Below are 22010 nucleotides of genomic sequence, written 5' to 3' on the forward strand. Positions count from 1 at the left end.
CCACATGCAATAGTGCAAGTTCCTAGCCCGCTAGTGAGGGGAGGAAAACACGACTAGGTCACTCCTGCTCTACCACAAGAACTTTCAAAATAGAATGGATTTCTCAGAAGACATACAGGCAACTCAAAGACTGGGCACAAAACAATTTAAGCTTCAAATGTGTAAAATATTCTGTTCATTATCATTCAATGGGTGACAATCTGAAGATTTTCAATATTCTCAGAAAAACTTTGCTCATGACATACAATAGAAAGCTTCAGGGAGGACCAAAGAAGCTTTGAAAGTCAAAGTTATTAATTAAAAAAACACCTTAGCACCTGAATAAAAGGTGACATTTGAAAGGGCACTGTTAGTAGGCAGACAGTCAATATCATGACAACTCAATGCTGAAAGATTAAGAGAAGACTAGTACACAAAGGAAGTGAGGGTAAGCAAAAAAGAATTAAAATAATTAGCTAAAAATCTCACAGTTACATATAAGAGCTAAACTGCCCACCACAGAGTCACTTTCAACCTGCTGAGAATGAAGTTGTAGTGAGTCAATCCAAACTGTGCACAGTTTAGCAGATTATAGAAAATCAGTCTCTGTGCAAGGCACTTGTAATGCACAGACTTGGCATATGGAACACTAAAGGTTCATAACTTGCTTTTAGCTTCTCTGCATTTTAGGGCAGTGTTGCATCATTTGCCTCTACAGCTGCTGCAGTAGCATCAGCACCCTGTTGGGGTGATGGTTATTTCAAGAGTAGAGACTGCACACACTTTGTGCATATGTGTGTCACAGAAGGTTGTTAGCAATAGCAGAAGAGGAGGAATGAGCTGAACAGGCCAGCTATGTCCTTTCTGTTCTCCTTCTCTCTCTCAAAGAAAAAAAAAAGAAAGAAAAAAAAAAGAAAAGCACTACATACCTCAACTACACATTCTCCATTGCAAATTTCCATTCAGAAATCTGACATTCAGAACATGCTATGAGAGTCAATTCTGCTTTTGCTTACATTTTAGCATGTACTGACCCTCAGCACTAGTCAGCAAAGCATTCAACCATGCTGAAATGCAAAGAGGCTTGAGCATATGTTTAACTGCTCTGCTGATTCATATTCTGTGTGTGCAAAAATACATCCGCATACTGTTTTGGAAGCAGATAAAATTCAGGACATTGACAAAATTAAGGATGATGTTGCTGATATATTATCTGCTATTGTTTATTTATGACATGTACATCAACATTGTATTTACCTGTTCTGACCTAGTGGATTAAAGTATACTCCCTGTGTAAAAAAAATTTTCATAGAAATAAGGTTTAATCAAAATACACCTTACCTCTCCCCAGATCTATGAACTATACAGAATTCCCCATAAGTGGTTGGACTACAGAAAGCTTCTCCCCTACCCCAGATGATTGTTTGCTAACTTTGTCTAACATCATAATGACTTGGTGAGTGTATAGAACTGGCAGACTGGGTACTGAAAGGGGAATAAAACTCAGAAATACATTTTAAAAGGAGAAATTTAAATGTTATAGCTAAGAACAAGACTTCTGCAAGCTGGTAATCTTATCCCTCATTGATCTGTGGAGTATACTGGGGAATGCTCTGTGTGAGCCATTACTGGAGACAGGATCCTCAGGCTTCCTAAGAACAGAACAATATTTCTGGGAATGGAATGGGGATTTTGATCTCCTATCTAATCTATCACTGAGAAACTATATAGTATATCAGTACAGCCATAACGTTTCTGCATTTGGCAGAAAGGATGTTCTGCACAGACCAGCTTTCTGAAGATGATAAATGATATTATTAAAAATCACCTCTGCTCTTTGGCATGCCAACCTTTCTTGTGTCAATGAACCTTATTTAAATGAATGGCATTCAGCATGAGGATTTGCATGTGGGTGTTGGCAATACGAATCTTATAAATGTACAATAGGCCAAATGCAATCCACTGCCTAGAAAATTGCTGCTTTTTTCTTAAGTCCCAAAATAAAACCAAACCAGCAAAAAAAAAAAAAGAATTTAAATATCCATGAGCAACGTAACAGCCAATGCACCTGGTTATGTGTCTGTGTTCATGTGCAAAACCATTGTAAATCCTGTGTGCATGTTGTATGCCAAAAGAGTTTTAGAAAATAACAAATATTCAAATAAGGTCTTCTTGAACTCCAGTATATGGAATATTATGCTTCATTTCAGTGAATTGTGCCAAATCTTTAGAGTCAGCCAGTAGTAACTCTCTAGAAAAAATAAATAATAATGAAAAATCTGCTACTAACAAACAGTTCTAATCTATCAACATGATGTTAAGCATGCATTGCATCTACATGAGGGTGGTTTAGTTACTGATGATCTCATTTCCTGAGAACTAGCTAAGCATAAAGGAATAAAAAAACCACAGCATTATGTACCAGGTTTCCTAGCACCACCCTGAGATCTGAAGTGGTGCTCCAGGCCTGCTAAATCGAGAAAGGTGAATGATGATTCAAAAAAATAACCTAGGGACAGAATGCAAGACAATGATTTTTCACAGAAAATAAAATAAAAATCAAATAAGTTATTCAGAGTTAAGCAAAAAAGTAAACTTTTATGAAAAATAACTGTTTATTGAACTTATACATGACACAGATTTCAGAGCTCTTTTTTCCCCTCCCTGATGAAAGGTTGCACACATTGAAATTAGAACAGGAAGAAAAGAACTTTACCACTTTCTGATGAAATAAATAAAGAATTTCACTTAAACTTAATTTGCAGACTTCTATCTCCCCAAATATCTCTACAAGGCACAGATAGCTTATTACAAAGAACAAATTTTCTTCCTTGTGTCTATTTGAATCTCAGTGTTTGGTCATTTCCACCAGATCTACTCTTTGAGGCATATAGCTAGCATTTGCCACAGTAGCTTAATATCACCAGAATGACACAGCACAAGCACACCCACAAACACCACACAAACAGCAGCAAAGCAGCAGAAGCAAGAAGCTATAGCAAGATAGTTACATAATTAGTCAACTCCCAAAACAAGTTTTAACTTTTGTTCAGGTTTCTCCTTGTTATCTTTCTGCTACGCAAGAATGTCAGAAACATGCCATTGCTAGTGATAATAAGATCAAGAGAAAAGAACTTAAACCAACATACACTGAGCCACCCTTCCTTGTGACAGAAGCAAAATAAATGCCAGTTAACTGGCAGTGCAGGGAAACTGGCTGGCAAACCGAGCCTCCCGCTTTACCTGTGTTATTAATGCGATTATGTAGTGCTCCGCCCCAGGACCACCTGTTCTGCCTTTGTTTTGGCTTCTGGCTTCTTTCCATTGTGCGACGTACAACAGCTTCATGTCGTTCCTTAAGTATAACAGGATAATACATTTGGATACTACTGGGTTTTAACTTCATCATCTCATCAAACCCTGCTATCCTTCGTCCCCCCAGACAAAACCGAGCAGGCATCTTCGAGCTGTGTTTAAGCTTATGTGCTGCCTACTAAGGAATGTACTGGAACAGGCTTAAAGAGCAATTAAGACATAAATAATTTAGAATCTAAAAATTAATGAAATTTTGAAAAGGCAGTTTGAGCTCTCTGTTTCAGAGCTGCAGAACTACAGAGAAAAAATAGTGGCCCTCTTGCAGCAGCCAGTACACAACGCACCCCAGTGCTACTTCCCACCTACTAAATACTAGAACTGTGGGAGAGAGAGAAAACAAAAAAACTCATAAGGATGAGCTGACTTTCACAGGATCACACTGCACGTAGTTCCCAGGTTAACTGAGACAAATCAGCCTAGAGCATATTTCATTATACACTCACTTTTTGAAAGATTTTGTTAAGGCAACTAATATTTAGCTACTGTTATACTGAATGGCTAAGAATTAACACATAACCATACAAATCTGTCCAATTTGTGTTTTTCTGCATGAGTTTGTGCAGTTCCATATGCTAACCCAGGCATGCTCAACTTCACTAAATTTGACTCATAAGAGGCACGGAAAGAAGTAGTACTTGTGCAAGAAAGGCTGAAATCCTTTCACACACTGTCATACTGACCGTGGCTCATGTTGCATTCTTTACATTAACTCTCAGATAAAAGGTTTGATAGTACCGTATCAGGGTAAAAGCAAGTTGGAGAGTATGTTCATGACATTTGTTTTCTCACCTTATCTTCTTCTAATCTCTGCCTTCGCTTTTCCTCTACAGCAGCCCTCCTTCTCTCTTCCTTTAGTCTCTGCTCTTCTAGTTTCTTTCTGCGCTCTTCTAGATGTTTTTCATAATGTTGCCGGGCTCTCTCTTCTCTTTCTAACCAGACAGATTCTCTTGCAGCTGGAAGAAAAATCAACAATAAAAGTAGTAACATGCTATACACAATGAACCCTTTAATACACTTTGAATAACCAAGCTAAATGAAAAGAATTTTAAATTAATTTTCTTCAGACATATATAATATCCTAATCTCTCTTGTTTATTAAAATGACATGTATTCTTCCACAAACTCATTTCATTTTATCTCAATTTACTTCTTGTGAATTATGACCAGTTAAATTATTTGAACGTACAGTTTCTGAGCAGAAGAATTTTTTGCTAGCTAAAAATGCCGAAATACTTCATCAGGTGTATGTGAACAAACTTCTGTTGTACAAGCCATGATAATTCTCTGTAATATTTTACTGAAAAAAAAGAAAATAAATAAAAAGAAAGATAAAACTAAGACCACTTTCACTGATCAGTACAGATTTCTTATGATAGAAGTGGCTTGGATGACAATTCTAACACCTGGGCTGTTGTCGGTACCAAGAGAAGGAAAGAACTTACCCACCAAAGTAGTGAGGCTAAAGGTGAACTTTAATCTGTCACATAACTCCACTGCTGCACAGCCCTGAACATGTTTCAGGAGCACTAATCAAGATAAATCAAGAAGCACTAGACAAGACAAACGTTGTTTCCCATCAGGGTCTGAATTTTCATGAAGGTGTTATCTGGAACATGGCCTTAAACTGCAGTCCACAGGAAACCAATTACATATGATGCTCCGGATCTCTCCCCATTGCTGTCCTGAAAGATTTGGGTCCCAGAAACATTGTGTCCTAAAAAAATTACTCATTTTTTCTAATACCCCAAGCATTTGATACCTCTGGATCTTTATGAACTGATAGGTGGGACTGCAGAAAGAAATGCACATGATGATCACAAGACGAGTATCACTGACAACCACATTATAAAACTGTAACACAGCAGAAACACAGAACCATGACAACAGTGTCAAAAAGCTTTTCAATTTCCAAGACTAGCAATGTAAGGAAGTTCTCTAAGTCAGTCTGAGACATTCTTGATTCCTTTTTTAACTAAATCTGGAGGAAAAAAGAAAAAGATAGAAAATTTTTAGAATTTTTAGAATCGCATACTCTGAACAGCAACTACAGCCTTCAATTAGATGAGAGATTTGTGTTGTTTGACAAAACCACATACCAAAACCAGAACACTCAAATGCATTTAGATGTCCAGAACAGACATTGCAATCACTTCTTATAATGCTGTGACTCATCCTGACCATATTGCTCTTCTGCACTTTCTTGCCTCCTCAAATGAATCCCACATCACTTGTGGGACAATCCCACTCAATAAATAACTTGGATTCCACTTCAAACCTTATGTACTTGAATATTCAATCTCATGGAAAATTTCTACTCTGAGTAGACCAGTTCATGATGCAGAGTTATCTCCCTTAAGAAAACCTCTCTCTACCATTTTGGATTTCAAATACTTTGCTGAGAAAAGCAGACAGCATTTTTAGCATTGCTGTGGGATATAGACTAGCAGAGATGTTTATTGAGCAGCTATAAACAACTGTAAGACACTCTCATGGTAAGTGTGAAAGCTCAGCAAGATGTTTGCAGGAAATTTAACAATCATAGCTGGAATAATTACAGCAACAAGGAATAGTACAGTTGCTTAGATAATTAACAACAGGTATGAGAAGTGACACCTGCAACTGTGAAACATGAATGCAAGAGCCAACAGATTTCTAGGAATATTTTTCGATGCTAATATAGTTAAGAGTGAAGAAGAAATGTAAACTGCAGATTGAGGCAGAAAATAGTAGAATAGGGCAAAAAATGAGTTTCCAGCCAATTAAAATCTGCAAAAGCTTTTTCTTGTATCACAACAAAATAGAGGCAGAACTGGTGTTCCAACTGCAAGGCTAATTTGTAAAGCAGAAACATGGATCTTGTTGTCCCTCTTTGGGATCCAAGAGAATGCATGGACAGAGAGGTGACTCTCACTATGGTCTATCCTTCTCTTGGAACTACATGACCCCTCATGATCCCAGAATCACAGAACAGCCTGGGTTGGAAGGGACCTTAAAGATCATCTAGTTCCAACACTGCTGCTGTGGACAGGCAGCTTTCACTAGACCAGGTGGCTCAGAGCCCCTGCAACCTGGCCTTGAACACTTCCAGGGATGGAGAGTGCACAGGTTCTCTGCACAACCTGTGATTCCATCTTTCTATTGTCAAGGTACAGAGGAGACTGAGCAAAGGCCTCAGTCTGAGCTCACCTTTTTCAACAATTTGAGCTACATCATGAACAGCTGAAGTATAATAAGATATGGCACTTCTGATGTACCATCTCCTCTTGTAGTATTTGCCGACTTCTTTGCTAAAGTCTAACTTTGCTGCCCAATGCCTTGGGCAGAACTACTGTCAGCCTGTCACCAGAAAGGCAGTGATTTTTTGCAAAAGCTTGCTCTTCCTATTAGCTTCTACACAGTTGGACTGCAGAATAGTGTCAGCCCAAGAATAAGAAGCCACATCAGTGAACTGCACTGTTCTTTCCACTCTTACATGCATTTATCTTTTCTTCAGAAAATGAAGATAAACTTCTCTAAAAGCAGCAACCTAGTGAATTCCAACCAAGTGTTTTATAAAAAATTAAATTTAAAATGCGTGTTATTTTTAATACCATCTAAATGCCACCTAAAAACTGGCAGAAGACATTTTTAAAGTGCTTATGTTTGTAGGGAGAAAGAATAAAGCATATCCTTAATCTCTGAATACTACACTGCAAACGTTCCATGTTAACTATTGCTTTCTCCTGAATCTTTGATTAAAATAATTAGAATAAATGTTCATTCATGTTAGACTGCAGTAATTGTAAATAACTGTTAAATGCCATTCCTGGAGGATATGGTGTTACTCTCTCCTTCTGTTCATTCCTTGTTATTACTTCCTGTGAAGCTTTTTCTCCTTGTTATTATCTCCAGGATTGTCTCATTTAAACCTACTGTTCTGTTTAATTTCTGATGTGGAAATGTTTAGAGAGTTCTGTGGACAGTATTGCACAGGTAGATACATATAAGCACAGAGCTTGTAACACTTCAGCTTTCAAAGGATATGTGATTTTATGGACTTACTTTATTCTGCCATGCACAAATTGTAAAACTAGCCCTAAGTTCAAGTCTATTATTTGTCTGTCTGTAGATATCACAGAAATGGATCTTGGGGAAAAAAATTAAAAGAGAATCAGTCACTATCCTTCTCTTGAAAGGAAATCAGGAGTCTATTTCATTTATTACATACAAAATTTGTATACTTTTATCTTTGTTAAAAGCTTTAGCTTCCCTAATCAACCATTCAGGAGTGGAACTGGACTGTTCCCTTATGCAAAACCACATGTTCGCAGCCTAAGTTAGACCTATCTTCACATAGGAAATGCTCTAGACTCCTATCACAATAGTGCTACTTAAATGACTAAAAAAATGAAAAACCCAATCAAACCAAACCAACCTAACACAGACAAAGAAAAAAAAAATCAAAAAAAGAGCATGCACACCCTGTTACATAGACCCTGAACACACTAAGTAAGTAACCCAAACAATGTAGTTGTTCAAAACTGGAATTCAACCAAACCATTTAATGTAAGTTTTGAAGAATCCATTCTCTTTGGAAAAGCTAAGAGCATCCAAGAAGCATAATAGCATATATCTCATGAAAGTCCATCTAGCTGCAGCATGTTTGCTTTGACTTAATAGTCACTTACTTACAGATTCTAATGATCATATTAAGACAAGACACTGCTGTGAGCAATAATACTTCCACAGATCCTGGCTCTTTTGTGCCTGGAATCTGCTTACAGTGACAACTCAGCACAGAAACGTTCTTTGGCTGTCTACTAAAAATTAATAAATTAAGGAAATCAAAAAATAAAACCCCATCAGCTTTCTCAACTGATGCCACTGGAACATTGATTTGCCTATAAAAGACGTGGAGATTGTTGTTTCTGTTATTAATGTAGAAGGTTAGACCTTCTTGGGGCATTGCTTGTGCTGATTTCCATAGGGTTCAGCCATCATGCTGTTTAGAAAAAGTAATGACAATAGAATATTTGAACTGTCAAGACTAAATTCAAGAAGAGAAAGGCTGAAAACACTTTCATGTAAAAGAGTTCACTTTCATGGACACTATTTACTGCTGAGAAGACAATCACAATGCTGAACCTCTGGATAGAACACGAATCTTCAGCGTTCTGCTCCTCATAGAAGGGATGATAAAAATCACACTTCGGTGATAAGGCAAGACAGCTCAATAACAGAAACTCACATTAAGAGATCTGATTCAAAACAAATACAAAAGTTAGCTCTTTCCATCAACTTTAAGCTACAGGCAAAAGGCAGCAGGAAATATATAACCATCTGTTAACATAAGGAAGTTACTAGTTTTATGCTTGCATCAAATATTTAACAAATACATGAAAATATGATTTATGGTACATCTGTTTGCTGAAAAAAGTGTAATATCTATTTTCATTAATTTAACTTTTTCCGCAGATAGAAAAATAATCTTAGCTACTTTGAAATTTATTTTTCAAGTATCAATTCCTTGATTATATTTTATCTTATTAGAGAATCAAAGGAGAATATCTGCTTTGTTTTAATGGCTTCTTATATGCACTACTGACACTCTTCTGTGAACTTAAGGGCTCAGTTTTTGCCATCTACAAGGTATATACAATGACATAAGTTAGTGCCCTTAGATATATGAGGATATCTTTAGGAAAAATAAGATGTGTAAAATAACATCTTGTTATTTCATTCTCATATCCCTATTTATGAATTTGCAGAAGTTTTTTTCCTGTTACCCCAGACAGAAATTAACTGATTGTATTCTAGGGTAAAAACTTAAGTTTACTCAAGGGTTAAAAATGCCAGCTCCAAGGTAAAAAATTAGGGATATTATTCTGGATAGGTGTGCTTCTGGAAGCACAGGAAGCTGTGTTTCATCAGCTGCGTTTCTGATAGAAGGAATTAGCGGATGAACTTACAGGAAACTGAAAATACCTCTAAAAAGCTGGATCAACTTGAAAGAGCAGCTTATTTGCAGGATGTGGAAGGGAAAAATATCCCCTTTTATGATGGCTTCTCTAGAGACAACTAAGAGCCCTAGCCAGTGCTGAGCCAATGCTGCACTTCAGTATGGGTATGGTCCAACAAAAAGGTTTCTTCTAGTGCCTGAGTCTTAAGAGCTTCAAGATACTCCTCTCCCATTGTAACAACACACTCTGAGAACACACAAGAATCACTCAAAGAAAAGTTGGTGATCACTCAGGTAGCACTTGCGTGCTGAAAGCTTAAATGCCATATGAATAGTTACATTAAAAGTGGAAAATACAAAGGAAAGTCACAGCCTGAATCCTTCTTCTATCTCGTTACTTAGTACAATCAATACATTTGAACACGGTCATATGATACAAGGACACAAAATCAGAGCATAAAAACAGGATTTAGAAACTGAGCTGGTAATACCTTCTACTTGTTTGCAAACTAGTAATGCTGGATTAGATTACAAAGCAACATAATTAAGGCTGTGTTTCTGACAATTCTGAAGTGAATAACAGAGCCAAAGGAAACAAGGCCAATCAAGAAAGAGACACTCCAATATTAAGAGACACCTAAGACTTGAAACCAATCAATTTTACACTGGAATTGACTACTTTAATGTGGAAGATGCTAGGTGCAAACCATGCACGCTTCTTTTGTGGAAATTATCCTGTGGTTTCTTTCTCCAATCACATACACACAGAGCCGTTCTTTGAGGGGGTTTTAGGCTGTGAGGGAAAGGGGAGCATGCATTAAGTGTCAAAGCCTTTCTTTTCTGTTTAGCCATGTGAAGCTAGGAATGTGTGCCCAGATCCTCTTTTTCTATCCCTTCTGCTATCTCTTCACTTCAGCCTTTTTCTCCTGGTTTACTGCCTATATAAAGGCAGATCAGTCTAGCACCATACTGTCTCAGTCTGCCCTATGCACTCACCTTAGACAGACAGCTTATCTGAGTAAAGATCCTATAGTCTTTGTCAACCTTTCTAGCCTTTATATTTTCTAACTTTATGGCACTGACCTCAGCAATAACTTTCTCCTCTGACCGCTCTTTCACCTTTCCTCACTGCCAGCTCCGCATTGAGACTGTCATTGCCTCCTTGCTGCATTAGCAGTAAAATGGATCAGTCATGCTTTAACCATACCTAAAAATGGGGACATTACACAGAAGTGGCTGACTGAATGAATTAGAAGGTGAACTTCAGAGCTGTAATTAAAGGTGAAGTTAATGTTAGATTCTCTAAGCCAACCTTTCCCCAGTAACCATGCTCTGAGGGACATTTATCACACAACTTTTTAAACTAGTCTTCCTTAAAAATTGTTTTTGTGTCTTATATACCCTTTTGACACTCAGATTCTCCAAGGAGATCCAAAAATTATTCATATGCTATGGTCACTGATTCTGTTTCTGAGGGACTTCCTTCTGTGGAAAATGTTGGATCAAGTTCTGCTCCCAATTGCCAGAGAAGAAAATACATGAGAAGGAATTTACTCACAGAAAAAAATTGTAATCTTTATTAATGTGGAATTTTGCCAATGATCACTTTCATTAAGAATTTAGTGGATTTAGCCAACTTGAAACTCAGACATAGTCTACAAACTAAGATTAATAACTCTTCATTTAAGTAAGTGTGCTAAGTCAGAAGGAAGGATTACCATCTTTTGTTCCCAATGCCAGAAACTAAATGAGCCATGTGTTTTGTCAGGATCACAGCTGTGATGAAGAAAAATGGTTAGCCTTCAAGCAGGATTAGTGTAGATAAAACATGCACAAATGTGATACTTCAAATGGTATTCTCAAGAATCAGGACTGACATACTGCTAAGTAATAAGAAGAAAACCCCAACACCTCTTTGCTAGGCCACTACCTAAGGCTATCAGAATGAAACCCATTTTAAAATCCCAGTTACTTTTCCTGTTGAAAAACACATTTTGATTTTTCTTTCCAGTTACAGAGAACCAGGTCTATGCTAACAAATGGAACCAGAAACCAATTGGAATGGAACAACTTTCACCTGTACTACTAAACTTCTACCATCCAAAATGGCAACAGCACTTAACAGGTGAGGAAAAGCCACTGGGCCTCTCCTGGCAATTCCCAAACCTTGCCAGGGAATCAGCAAGCAGACAGCAAGTTGGGTGGAGCCAAAGTCTGCCAGTATCCCTCATATCAAGAACAATTAAGCAATCAAGAAAAATTAAGTTTTAGCATCACAAAATGCTCTTCAGCACTGTTTATTTTGGCAGCACTGATACCATCGGGGCGGTCCCGTGGTGTAATGGAGATCACTCTGGACTCTGAATCCAAAGGACCTGAGTTCGAGTCTCAGTGGGGACCGTCCCCTGGCAGTTCAATGCCTCCCTGCCATCCCATCCCGTCACATCTCGGATGCTCAGCAGGGTCAGCCCCGGTTAGTACCGGGTGCTGTGACAGTCCCAAGGACTTCACTGTCACTGTCCAAGCTCGCTCCGCCATGGCAAACGGACCTCAGGACTTAAACGGTGGGGCCAGTTCTGCGCACGCTCTGCCTCACCTAAAAAATCCACTGTGCAGACTGGAAGGGCACACCCACGTGGGGAGAGCCCTGCCCAAATCTTTGTTTGTGAAGTCTGGTCATACATACATACTGATACACTCGATATGGCAGTTGAGAGTGAAAATGCAGTAGGTTTTGTTAAAATTTTCCAGTTTGACCAGGCCCTCTACCCCGTTTGCCTTCACAAAGAACTCAGTTCCAACATGTGTGTGTCTCACAGCCTGCAGTGCCAGGACACAGCTGGTCAGCCTGACACACGCAAAGGAGCTGCGGTGCCAAGCTGGAGCCAGAAATGTGACAGCTCCCTTCACTCTGGCCTCTGACAACAGTCCCATCTGAGAGCTCTCGCCCTCACCTCTCACCGTCTCTTTTGAGATTTCCATCCTGCAACACTCAAGAGGGTTGATCTCACATAGAGATATCTGGTATTTGTATTTTAAAGGAGAGATGTTAACTTTTATGCATAGGCACTATGGGAAAGAGTGCTTGCAGAAACACAATAAAAATGAAAACTTGATTACTAAAGAGCAAGTGACAACACTGGAATCATTACTGATAGAATCAAGTAAAGATCACCCTTTAAAAGTCTGGATGCTCATATCAGCAATACACATACCACCAAATGGTCAGGAGAATAAAAAAATTGAAGCAAAAAACCACCCAAAACTGATACAGTAATGGAAAATGAGCTACATGAAAAAATTTCGAAGAATTCACATCTTAAAGTGTGGGGATGGCATTTCAAAAGCAATGCCTTTCCTACAGTGAAGGAACTACAAATCACTCCTTGATGCTGTGATTTGTCGAAATAGCATATGTGTCCCTGTGTACCTGCTATGTTACCTAAAGAAAGGTCCAAATCCAAACATAAATATACTGAGGTGAAAGGAGAATTTTTTTAGAAGCTTTTTTAGTATTTTCAATTAGGTGACATAATAAGATCCTCAAGAAACTGACAGTCCCACCACACATATAGTATATCTATTCAGACACCTAAAATGATAGCATCTTTCCTTCTCATTAAAAACGAGAGACACACAAGTGTGGTAAGTAGAGTAAGACTGCTAAAATACCATTGCCAGGGGTAAGCAAATCCTCAAGAGTGCAGAGCACACATTGACCCATTATATCCGAGGGAAAGTCAAATCCATCACAGCACAGTGGAACATGATAAAAAAATAAGCCTTGAGAGTAAAGAAAGGGGGAAAGAAAATGGTCTCAAATCAACTCTCCTGTAACATCAGAATATTGCCTAATAAATAAGCGTAATCCTTGTTGAACTGGTACTCCACATGTTCTTAACAGAGGGGTCAAACAACATAATTTTCCTGAAAAGATGGGTAACATGACCTCCTGCAGTTCCAGTTACTGAAAGTACAGAACAAAATTACTACCAGATCTACACTTCCAGAACTGAACACTGTCTTCTCTTTTTTTTTTAAGCAAACAGTAATTTTACTTGCAGTACAACTGAAATTCTCAACTTCTGCTTAAAAAGAAGTCTTTGCTAAATGTGACAGATCCCCTGAATCAAAAGGAAAGTAATTAAGTTTAAATCCAACTTAATTCTACTGAAAGAAAAAAAAGCTTCCTTCAGTTGCTCCTTCAGTTGTTTTACTGTTGCATGGCTGATGTCCCAGAATTAACAAAATCCAACTCTAATTTTTAGCATGACATATTTATGTAATAACATTATACAACTTAATGTTTAAGAGAGACAGCTTAGGAATTTCTTTGCTACGGTTCACACAACATGAGTGACTGATTATCTAGATTCTGAACTGAAAAAAAAAGGTAACATTGCATGCCATAGTAAAAATTATTGCTTTGCTGTATTGGAACACAAATCTCAAGAGACAGCTCCTAAATCATACTATTAGCAGACAATATACAGGTGAAGGTGCAATACTACTTTCAATTTTCTTGTTAGTTCAAAATCTCCATGCAAGAACACACAATACACTCATACATCAGAGGGACATGCAGAACTCACCTGAAAATGAAGGATTCCATGTCAACTTACAAAAACCTGTGATACTGCTCTTAAAACATGTCACACAAAATGACATTTCTCAAAAGAAGTTATGTCCTTCCAGTAACAGATATTCATTTAACAATAGCTAGAAAAATCAGAGTTCAGGAAAATTTAAGGAAAGCATCTCTCTCTGCACTAGAGTAAAGCATTGCTATTACACAAGGAACAAACCTGAGAAAAGAAACAATTCAAGACATGGAACCATCATCTATGAAAAATTAATTGAAATATGACAGTAACATCCATTTGCTCTGGAACCCAAAGAAACTAATGCTACACATACCATCAACCTCAACTCGAGGAGCAGCTTTTCAGGGATTAGCAAACATGCTGTCATGTTAACCTTTGAGCAACCCAAACCCAAAGCTTTCCTTTTCTGCTCCAAAACAACCCCTATGATGCATGCATAGCTACTGCAGTGTTGTAAGGTGCTGTAAGAAAGGAAGGATATAAATGCTAGCAAGACCTAGGTGACAATAAATCATGGCTCCTCAGGTTAGAAAAAGCAGCATAACTGTGGCTGGAATTAAAATATAGTTCTAGAAACTTTCAGAAACTAGAAACTGGAAATTAAGAACATCTGTTACTCAAGTCGTAACAATTCAGCATTTAAAGAATCAAGGTTAACATGTAAAAAAGAGGAAGTATTTGTGCTTCCCAACCTCTCAATTGCCACAGAACTTTGCAGCAGCCAAACATACAAATAATGTTCAGAAAGGTATCAATTTGGTTTCACATAATTCTTAGTTCTCTCACCACCATACTCAGTACACTGCCCATCAATAATCACTTGTTAAGCAACCTTCACTATTCACTTGAATTGTTATACATGCTCATACACACGGGACATGAGCTATTGAGCACATCTATTCAATACTTACTAAGCATTTTACCTGAAAAAATATCCCAGCTTTATATAAAAAAATCAAACCATACATTGGCACATGTTCTGCAATTCTATTTCATGGCAATAAAGAATGGATCCAACACATTAAGTAGTCTAATCTTAGCTAGTAAAATATTCTATAACTTCGAAATTCCATTTACATCAGTGAAGCTTTCTAGCCTAATTTCAGAAATCGGACCATTTTTCATTCACATTCATAAACAGGTGAGAAATACAGCACTGATGAATCCCAAGATATACATGAATTAAAAGATCTATTTTAAAGGTATGATAGTGTATTTAGAATGACACTATTGTATACTTAGCACAATTATTTTACTAAAAAGAAAACTCCTAAAAGAAAACTGGCACAAACACTGCATGCAGATGACAGTCCATTAAAAAGCCTCAAACAATAAAAACCCCAGAGCAGGCCTTACCTAGCTGTTTTTCTCGTTCCTCTCTCCGTTCTCTGGCAAGCCGTTGCCTGTCATCAACCTTTAGTACAGTTGGGTGATCTACAAATGGAGGCGGGGGAAAATATTAGACACATGGCAGAAAATAAAATACTACCATAAACAAGCTTTTAGGAAAATGGCCAATAAACAACTCTAATTCTTCTAATGTCAAAGTACATCACATTTTTAGAAATCCATCTTATGAAAAAAACCCAGAACAAATGATAATTAGAATGCATTAATACTTTTTCAAGATGTAAAACACTCCCAAAAAAATAAACCAAGGTTTACCTGAGGATACCCAGCAAGACTACTGCTTGTAAAAACCCAGAAAGAAGTATTGTATTGTTTCCAAGCTTAAAACACCTTGAGTGTGTGAGAGCATTCTGACAAAATACTGTCTATTATTCCATAACCTCTCTCCAAAACGTATCCACAGGAAGTTCTATTATAATAAAACATCTTCCTCCCACCAATATTGCCTCACAACAACTAATAAGCCCTATTTCATGACATCAAAGAACCTCAGCACCCAAGTGAAACAGGTTGGATCAAAACACTGATCTGGCTGAGTAGTTCTGAAATAGTTCTGGCTGAGCCCCAGAAGACAGCATGGTATTGACCTCAACAGATGTTTGTGTGCATATGTTAAAAACTCCAGCAAAGGCATTCAAGGCAGTCAGTGCATCACATGGATGGACTTGTCTAATACCAGCAAAATAAGATGACAGCTTCCTCATCTGTCCTTGCAGATTGAAAGTTAGCTACATATCTTTAAGAATATCTGCAACTGGGCCCCTGGATCAGAGCAATAAGACTAAGGATAATATGAAAAATCTCTATCAGAGCCCAGGCTTGACTTGAAAAATTCAGACTTAGTTAGAAAAACATCACTTGACCAGTGATTTCTCTGGAAGACAACAAAGTGCTGAACAGACAGCATCCTACTTCCAGTCTCAGCAATGGAGCTGTTCCAAACAAAGGGGGAAAATCCAAGTTACCAATCCATCTCAGCATGCTGCCAAAACTAATTTCCTACTCATCCTTAGTCTGTGCTGTTAAACCTGGAAAGCTCTTCATTTTATGCTTTTTTCACTAGCACTGAAAAATTCTACTTTGAATAAGAGTACAAGTGAACAAAAAAATCTACAGAAAAATGAAAAATGCTTCTGGGTATAAATAAATGCTCTGATTTATTTTAGTGTTGAGGGGAACACAGTTTTAAAGATTTTAAGATAAAGAGCAACCTAGAATACTGTCACCATGAAAGTGCACAAAACAACAGAGCCTTTTCACTATTCAATGTGAATACACAAATGACTTTTAAAAACAGAGTCAGCCTACCTGTGTATAGGATGCATAGCAATGAAAAAAATTACCAAAAAACACAATGGGTAATAAAACTGAGGTTAAAAACATTCGCAAAAATAAAATTCTCAAGTGAGAATGTGCTAGACTAATTTGGAATAGTTATTTGAATCAGAAAAAAAAAGAAACACAATAATGAACATTTCATACTCAGTTTCTGAGTAAGGATGACAGGATTTCTCAGATGAACCAGTTCACTGACAACTTCAGTTTAATTTCTCTTGAACTCTCATTAGTGAAACACCATCATCTCAACAGCATCAGACCAGAGCCCCAATTAAGGGTGTTAACAGCGATGCAAAGTAACAGCTGCAAGGAGAAAACCCATTGCATATTTGGCAGGAAGAACATTCAAACTCGACAGTGCCAGTGAAAGGTGCAACAAGGGAACAAGTCACAAGCAAAGACAAAGGTAATCCAGCACCCAGTTACAGATCCAGATTTTAATGTTGGCTGAACAGCACACAGTGCTGCCATTTATGAAACTATGCCTAGCCATTCCATCGCATAGATTTGTCCATGCTATGGTATAGTTGAACATTTGGCACATGCTAAGAAGTGTGCTGAGTCCCATGAAGTCTCTTTAGCAAGCAGACACGGGTCAAAAGGGTAATAGTATTCCTTCTCTCTCATGACTGGCACACAAGATTCACAAAACATGAATTTCTGTAGCACGAGCAATTAGTGCTTGTGAAATAATGCACATTCAATATGAATTCCCCTGGAAAACAAGGATTCCCTTCAAGGGCTGTCAGCAAAGTCAATGTAACAATGAGTTGACAGAAAATGATGAGACACTGGGGAATAATGCAAAAACCTGCTTTTTTCAGAATATTCTTCCAGTTGTTTCTTTTTTCATCCTCCTGCCTTGAGAAGAAAGATTTCCCTATTGGGGAGAAGAAACAGTTCTTCAAAGAGGCAGGAGGGCTACATGGACAGGCAAACTGAAAAGGTCTCCCTTAAGAATTCCTAATTATAAGCAATGGAAGGAATAAAATAAATTTTTAAAGTTGCCCTCTGCTACTTTAGTCGAAGACATCCACTTATCTTTTCTATATCACACACCTGATAGCATTTATGCATGAACAGCCCCTCTCCCAACACCCCAGGATGTTAGAACAATCCTAAAAAATTCACATTAAATTGCAGGCTATGCAGGGTGTAAGGAGGACTTCAGTAACAAGCTATTTTACGTACATTTGGGATCACCAAAAGCCAAATCAATATTAACACAAAGATGGGAATAACACCTTTGTAGTAGACCATCAGTTCAATTGATCTGCTAGACGCTAGAGCATATGCAAAGCCTTACAGACAACACTCCAGGAAGACCCACATTCTGCTGTTCAAAACGCAGTCTGGGTACGATGCAAGACGTGGGAACTTATGCTTAGCAACCTATTTCACTACACTGACATAACAGGCATAGAATTAAGCATTTGTATGAGAGGGATGTTTGGAGAATAAGTAAGCCATAGTTCTAAATAGGGGAAATTAATTTTGTATCTGCTGCTGGAAATTAAAGCTTCTAAATTACATATTAAATTACATATTAAAACAGTACTCTTCCATAGACCTAGAACACTTAGTACAAGTTCAAAAATCATTTTAATAAATTAATTGTTTAATCTTGAAAAGCTTAGAAGCCACAAACAGTATTTTGCAGAAATTCAGCACTGAAGCATCAGTGGGTTGTGATCCCTAATTATAATAATGAAAGGAAAAAGCAAGTTTTCAGATCTTCTATATAATTTATATTCAATGAACTCTCAAGTGCAGTTGACATTTGGAGAAATTAAGTTATTAAATTAACAATTGTCAGATGTACTTAGTACATATGGCCAGTTTCTGTGGCTCATAACATCAGCTGCACGCAGTGTGGTTTCAAAAGTCAGACAACTACTATTCCTCATTTCCATCCATAATCCTCTCAATCTTTTCCTCCGAATGGCTGCTTCCCATCTGCCCTTGACTACCAGGCTGCTATTTCTTGCACTAAAGAAACTAAAAGGGATATCAAGTGGAAGGCAACAGTCAAGTTTATATGTTCGGTCACCCCTATGAACTAATCCAGGGGAGAAAGAAATGTAAGCCACAGTATTATGTGAAAAGATGCATTGCTTGGATGTTTGTCTAGATCCTTTTGCACTGTCATGCACACATTCAAAGTTGCTTTGGACTCCCAATATATTTTCACTCTACAGTGACACCTTCCAGGCAGTAATGACATTGTTTATAGGGACAGCTGTCACTCCTCTGTTGCAAACTGTTTGGTTTGTTTTTTAACTAAAACAGTTTGACACAATATTCATATCCAGTAAAAATAAAAAACAACAAACTTTGAACAAACAAGAACCAAATCACCATCTCTCAGCAGCTCTCCCTTCAACACGGGCTCCGACCAGGATTGGGGTAGAGTTAAACCCTAGACACATGCCTGAGCCTTCCCTCTCTGGACCCAAGAGTTTCGTGTTTCTATCTACACTCCAGCATAAATGAAGGGAACACAGGAACAGCTAGACATCCTCCTGAGAAATGAAACTACTTCAGGATAAAGTGGGTATTGAAAACTGTTCAACACCAAGAGCTCCATTTTTGCTGTGGAAGCAGGTAATGTTATCTTTATTTACTCTTCTTTTTCTCACTGCCTTTCTGACTGAAAGGAGCTGTGAATACTGTGCTTTGTGTAGGACACAGCATGGCCTGGCAGAGCGTGCAAGGTGTTATCTGAACACAGCACTGGGATTCCTCCCCTCTGGGGAGGTAGGCCAAAGGCAACCAGTCTGGGGACAGAAAAGAGTCTGTTAGTACAAAGTAGTCACTGCTGAGCTGCCAGGCCAAAGGGGATGCTTATGGTGTGCCTAGTTCTCAGCCACACAAGCACCTGTGGTTTCTAAGGCACCTAAACAAAGTCATTACTGTGTATTTTAAGCTTGGGTACCTGAATTGCAATACAAGCAGAATTTAGATGTCTAAGTGCTCTTCTGCATCTTAGTCTAAGCATGCAACTGGAATAGACCTATGGCAGCAAGGACTACACTAAGCATTTTAGTACATAGACTTTCAACTGTGTAAGTGAACAGTGAATTAAATCCACACAATGTGCCAATCAGGTATGGTGAAGCAATGAGAAGTATCTGCCTATTGTATAGAGTCCATCAAAGAATATGGCATGTTTGAAGTGAAGAAATGCCTCAATAGAAGCACATTTATATAAAAGCTGTAAATCTTTGCCTACAGCAGCTAATTCTCATTCAAGCACAGATACAAGGCTTCTGTTGTTTTATCTTACTTCCCAACCCTCATTCCTAAACTGTATGAAAATAAAAGTAGATTTTTTTCTGCTTTATTGTAGGGGTGACTGTCAGTGCATCCCTTAAGGAAAGCAGTCTAGAGTTCTCCCTTATAGAGAAGAGAAGTACCTGTGGTGTGTGGGGGGTCTTGTAGCCAATGAGATACTTCAGTGAATGTGAGGTGAATGGGCTAGACAATAATGTCATGACATGTTAGATGTGAGAGGATATAAAAGGTGTGGACGTTACTGAGAAGAGAACTTCTTCAACTACTACTACTACTATGATCTATGAGCTATGAAGAAACTGTGAAACTATCTTGAATAAACTCTCTAAGTTGTAAGCCTTCTGATCAAGCCTTCTGATGCCTGATGTGCCTGAGCTCTTCTGACCATCATTCACGCTGCCCCCTTACTCAGGGTAAGGGCAACCGCGATATTTTACTTCTTTGCAAACAATCACAGATTCCAGCCTAACTAAATACGAACAGTCACTGATACCACTTTTGACTGAAACATCAAGAAAGGTACAAAAGCAACAAACTTTAGAAGTTCAGAAGCCAGCTGTTTTCCATACACCCAACAGCCTTATAACATGGAGCATGTGGAATGGCATACCTGGTTTAGTTCCAGTGTTGCTTTGTCCTGAAGTGACTTTCTTGTCCTGTGTTTCAGAACCTTCAGCTGCTAAATAAGGAACAAAAGCACATATTAATTAACCATTTTATTTAACAACAGCTCACTCACCTTATTACAACACAAATATTGCCAAATTCCCTTTAAAATCAGACTGTTCCAAGATATCACCTTAATGCCATTCTACACCATTTTTCATAGAAAAAAGCCCACAGAAAACACTGAAGCCACAAAAGAAGTCCCAAATTCAACCTGAGGAAAGAGTCACAAAAAGATTGCATTTGAACAGTGTATGTTTTAATAAGACATATGACTTGCAGATTCCAGGTTTCTACAAGCATAGTACAAGATAAAGGCAAAAACTTCAGACACTCTTTACAACTTACTAACACATCCATTATGCAGAGCTGAAAAGAGGACTGTTTATGACTTAAATGAATCTACCCCTTACTTACAACAGACTTTTGATCAGGCCCTACCAGTCTAGAACGAGATCTAATTCTGGAGCTCTGAATGCCCTTTCAACAACCATTTATGAAGAAAAAAGCCCAAATGATTAATTACTATACTTCAAATCACAAGCAAATTCTTGGTTCTGCATCTATCTATAATTAAAAATCAAGCCAGGAAATTAGGTGCCACAACTTTCTTAGCTTACTACTCATCCTTTTTGTCCAGCAGCTCCACTATGGGTGTATTTGAGTCCAGAACACAACAATCTAGGAAGAGTCTAAATAATTCTGTAAAAATTCTGTAAGAATTTTAAGAAGCCTTCCACAAATAGCAAGCAAGGATGTGTTTTTCTATATTTTCAAGCAAGGATAAAAAGAGAATTACATTAAATAAAGCTTAAGGGAGAAAAGACGCCAATTCATCTGAACAAAAATATCACTCGAAATGAAAGTTGAAAAAACCTGATTATTCCAGATTTAAAAGCTTAACAGGCATTACTATATTAGATCCACTTCAGAAAAGATAATTAAAATAAAGTTTTTTCCAGAAGGCTTCAAGCAACTTCTTATGCATGTCAGCTGTAACAATATGCACTCAGGACAGTGCCTCAGTGAGTTCATTCCCTTTCTTGCCTCCCAAAAGTCTTTGTTTCCTCACCTACCTCCTTCCACAGGCATGTTTCAGGATTAACATAGAGGATAAAAGGTAGCAGGAACAACTCACGTTACACATACTGTACCTTTTTTGCAGGTGGAAGGCAGGTTAGGGAGACAGAAAAATACTGTTGATCAAATGTTTAGCTTTCAATAGCGATGTTTTGCCAAGAGCAATCTTCAAAAATTACATCATCTCACCAATAAAAACCTATGAGAAATTTTAAATAATTTTCAGCCACTCCTCTGCCTGACAACTGTATTAAGTCTCTTGTGACCAACAGAAATAACCACTGTTGAACTTAACAAAAACTGACTCCAAATCACAATAAGAACTC

The 22010-nt window shown here is 37.9% G+C and overlaps 1 protein-coding gene and 1 non-coding gene across 6 annotated transcripts in view; one reads left to right on the top strand and one right to left on the bottom strand.

The window, feature by feature from the left end:
* The window catches only part of MAP7 (microtubule associated protein 7), a 116862-nt gene that overhangs the window by 31782 nt on the left and 63070 nt on the right, over window positions 1-22010 (bottom strand). For all 5 annotated transcript variants that reach the window (XM_071549149.1, XM_071549147.1, XM_071549151.1 and 2 more), the window contains exons 2-5: window positions 20549-20617; window positions 15253-15330; window positions 4144-4307; window positions 3223-3334 (exon numbers count right to left, since the gene is read on the bottom strand). In XM_071549149.1, coding sequence (XP_071405250.1) covers window positions 3223-3334; window positions 4144-4307; window positions 15253-15330; window positions 20549-20617 — 423 coding nt within the window. The remainder of the gene's footprint in view (window positions 1-3222; window positions 3335-4143; window positions 4308-15252; window positions 15331-20548; window positions 20618-22010) is intronic.
* On the top strand, window positions 11620-11693 carry TRNAQ-CUG (transfer RNA glutamine (anticodon CUG)). The gene has a single exon. It is a non-coding gene; the product is annotated as a tRNA-Gln (tRNA).

The sequence above is a fragment of the Pithys albifrons genome, chromosome 2, assembly GCF_047495875.1.
Source record: "Pithys albifrons albifrons isolate INPA30051 chromosome 2, PitAlb_v1, whole genome shotgun sequence".
Lineage (NCBI taxonomy): Eukaryota > Metazoa > Chordata > Aves > Passeriformes > Thamnophilidae > Pithys > Pithys albifrons.